The 1,740-nt window shown below is 43.2% G+C and overlaps 1 protein-coding gene across 1 annotated transcript; it reads left to right on the top strand.

The window, feature by feature from the left end:
- The first annotated feature begins 353 nt into the window (after positions 1-353).
- On the top strand, positions 354-1,319 carry LOC141560024 (olfactory receptor 10A7-like). Its single transcript, XM_074297657.1, has one exon. It carries the CDS (start codon positions 354-356, stop codon positions 1,317-1,319), a length of 966 nt encoding a protein of 321 aa, XP_074153758.1.
- The last annotated feature ends 421 nt before the right edge of the window (positions 1,320-1,740 follow it).

The following is a 1,740-nucleotide window of genomic DNA, read 5'->3' on the forward strand; positions in this document are numbered from 1 at the left end:
CCATCATGAAGATACCTAATGATCACATTGTTGTTCTATCATCTCTTTCCCAAGAGTATCAGTCCAGCATCGACAAGGCCATATGATACTTCAGTAAGAAATTTCATTTGAAGTCAAATGGCTTGCATTCAATGTTGATTTTATCATTTATGTAATAATTATTTAAGTAACTTTACTTCTAAGAAATCTGACTAGGTCAAATGGCTCATTAATTTCAGAGGAAGGACTTGAATCTATTGTGATAATCTTTGACAAAGAAAGTATAGTTCTATTTGTCAATAGATTTTCCTTCTTTATAGAACAAGATCTTGCTGTATCTTTGAGCTCATCACACTCTGGAACTTCAGGAAAGCATGGATATTATGAACCTTATTGTGAATTTGCCTCGAAACAATCAATCTTCAGTTGAGGAGTTTATCCTTTTGGGATTTTCCCATGTTCCCAAGTTGGAACCACTTCTTTTTATGCTGTTTCTAGGGATGTTCCTAATCACGATGCTGGGAAATGGCCTCATTGTACTCTTGACTGTGGTTGACTCTGCCCTCCACACACCCATGTATTTTTTCCTCCGGAACCTGGCCCTGGTGGAAATATGCTTCTCTTTGGACATTGTACCCAAAATGCTAGAAATCCTAGTGGCTGGAAGGAGCATCTCTTTGTTGGGCTGTGCCCTCCAGCTCTTCCTCATTCTGTCCTGTGTCACATCGGAGTGCTTCCTCCTGACAGTGATGGCCTATGACCGTTATGTGGCCATCTGCCACCCCTTGCACTATGGGGTGCTCATGAACCAGAGACTTTGCCTCCTCCTGGCACTAGCATGCTGGGTGACAGGCATTCCAGTTTCCCTGCTGTTCACTATTTGGCTCTTCCACTTCCCATTTTGTGGACCTCGAGGAGTTCGCCACTTCCTCTGTGACATAGCACCACTCCTGAGGCTGGTGTGTGCTGATACTGCTGTTTTTGAGGTCTACATTCTGGTGGCCACGGTGCTCGTCATGATGGTGCCTTTCTTCCTCATCACTGTGTCCTACGGCTACGTCCTGGTGGCTGTTGCACGGATGCCTTCAGCTACCGGGAGACATAAAGCCCTCTCCACCTGTGCTGCTCACTTAATTGTTGTGGCTCTATTCTATGGCACAGCTTGTGTCATCCACCTCCAGCCCAAGTCCAGCTACTCTCCCGAGAGCAAGCAAGTTGTGTCCTTATCTTATACCCTCATCACTCCCATGCTCAACCCCATCATCTACAGCCTGAGGAACAAAGAGGTGAAAGCTGCTCTGTGGAGGATATTGGGTAGGAGAAAGGGTGAATCCAGATGATTTGAGCCCTAATGGTCTGCTCTTGATTATGGCATTTAGTGGAAGTGAGTGGGAACACAAGTGGTCAACATCCAGAGATCATAGACCATAGTATTGCTTCCCAGTGAGAAGATTAAATTGATATTGATCTTATTTCCAATTAATTAACTTTATCCTGTAATTGCCCAAGTCATGGTTTCTTGTCTCTGGACTTAGTACAGAAATCAAGCAGATTCATAATAAATGAAGTCTAGAAATTCAATCCTCACTTCAAAATAATCTGTTATCAAAGGTAGTAAGTGATACAGTGTATAGAGCACCAGCCCTGAAATGAGGAGGCCCTGAGTTCAAATTTGACCTCAGACACTTAGTACTTCCTAACCATGTGATTCTAGGAAAGCCACTTAACCTTCAATTGCCTCAGAAAAATAATAACAACAAT

Source organism: Sminthopsis crassicaudata, chromosome 3, assembly GCF_048593235.1.
Source record: "Sminthopsis crassicaudata isolate SCR6 chromosome 3, ASM4859323v1, whole genome shotgun sequence".
Lineage (NCBI taxonomy): Eukaryota > Metazoa > Chordata > Mammalia > Dasyuromorphia > Dasyuridae > Sminthopsis > Sminthopsis crassicaudata.

Coding starts and splice junctions, on each gene's coding strand:
- LOC141560024 (XM_074297657.1), top strand. CDS start 354: ATGGATATTATGAACCTTATTGTGAATTTGCCTCGAAACAATCAATCT.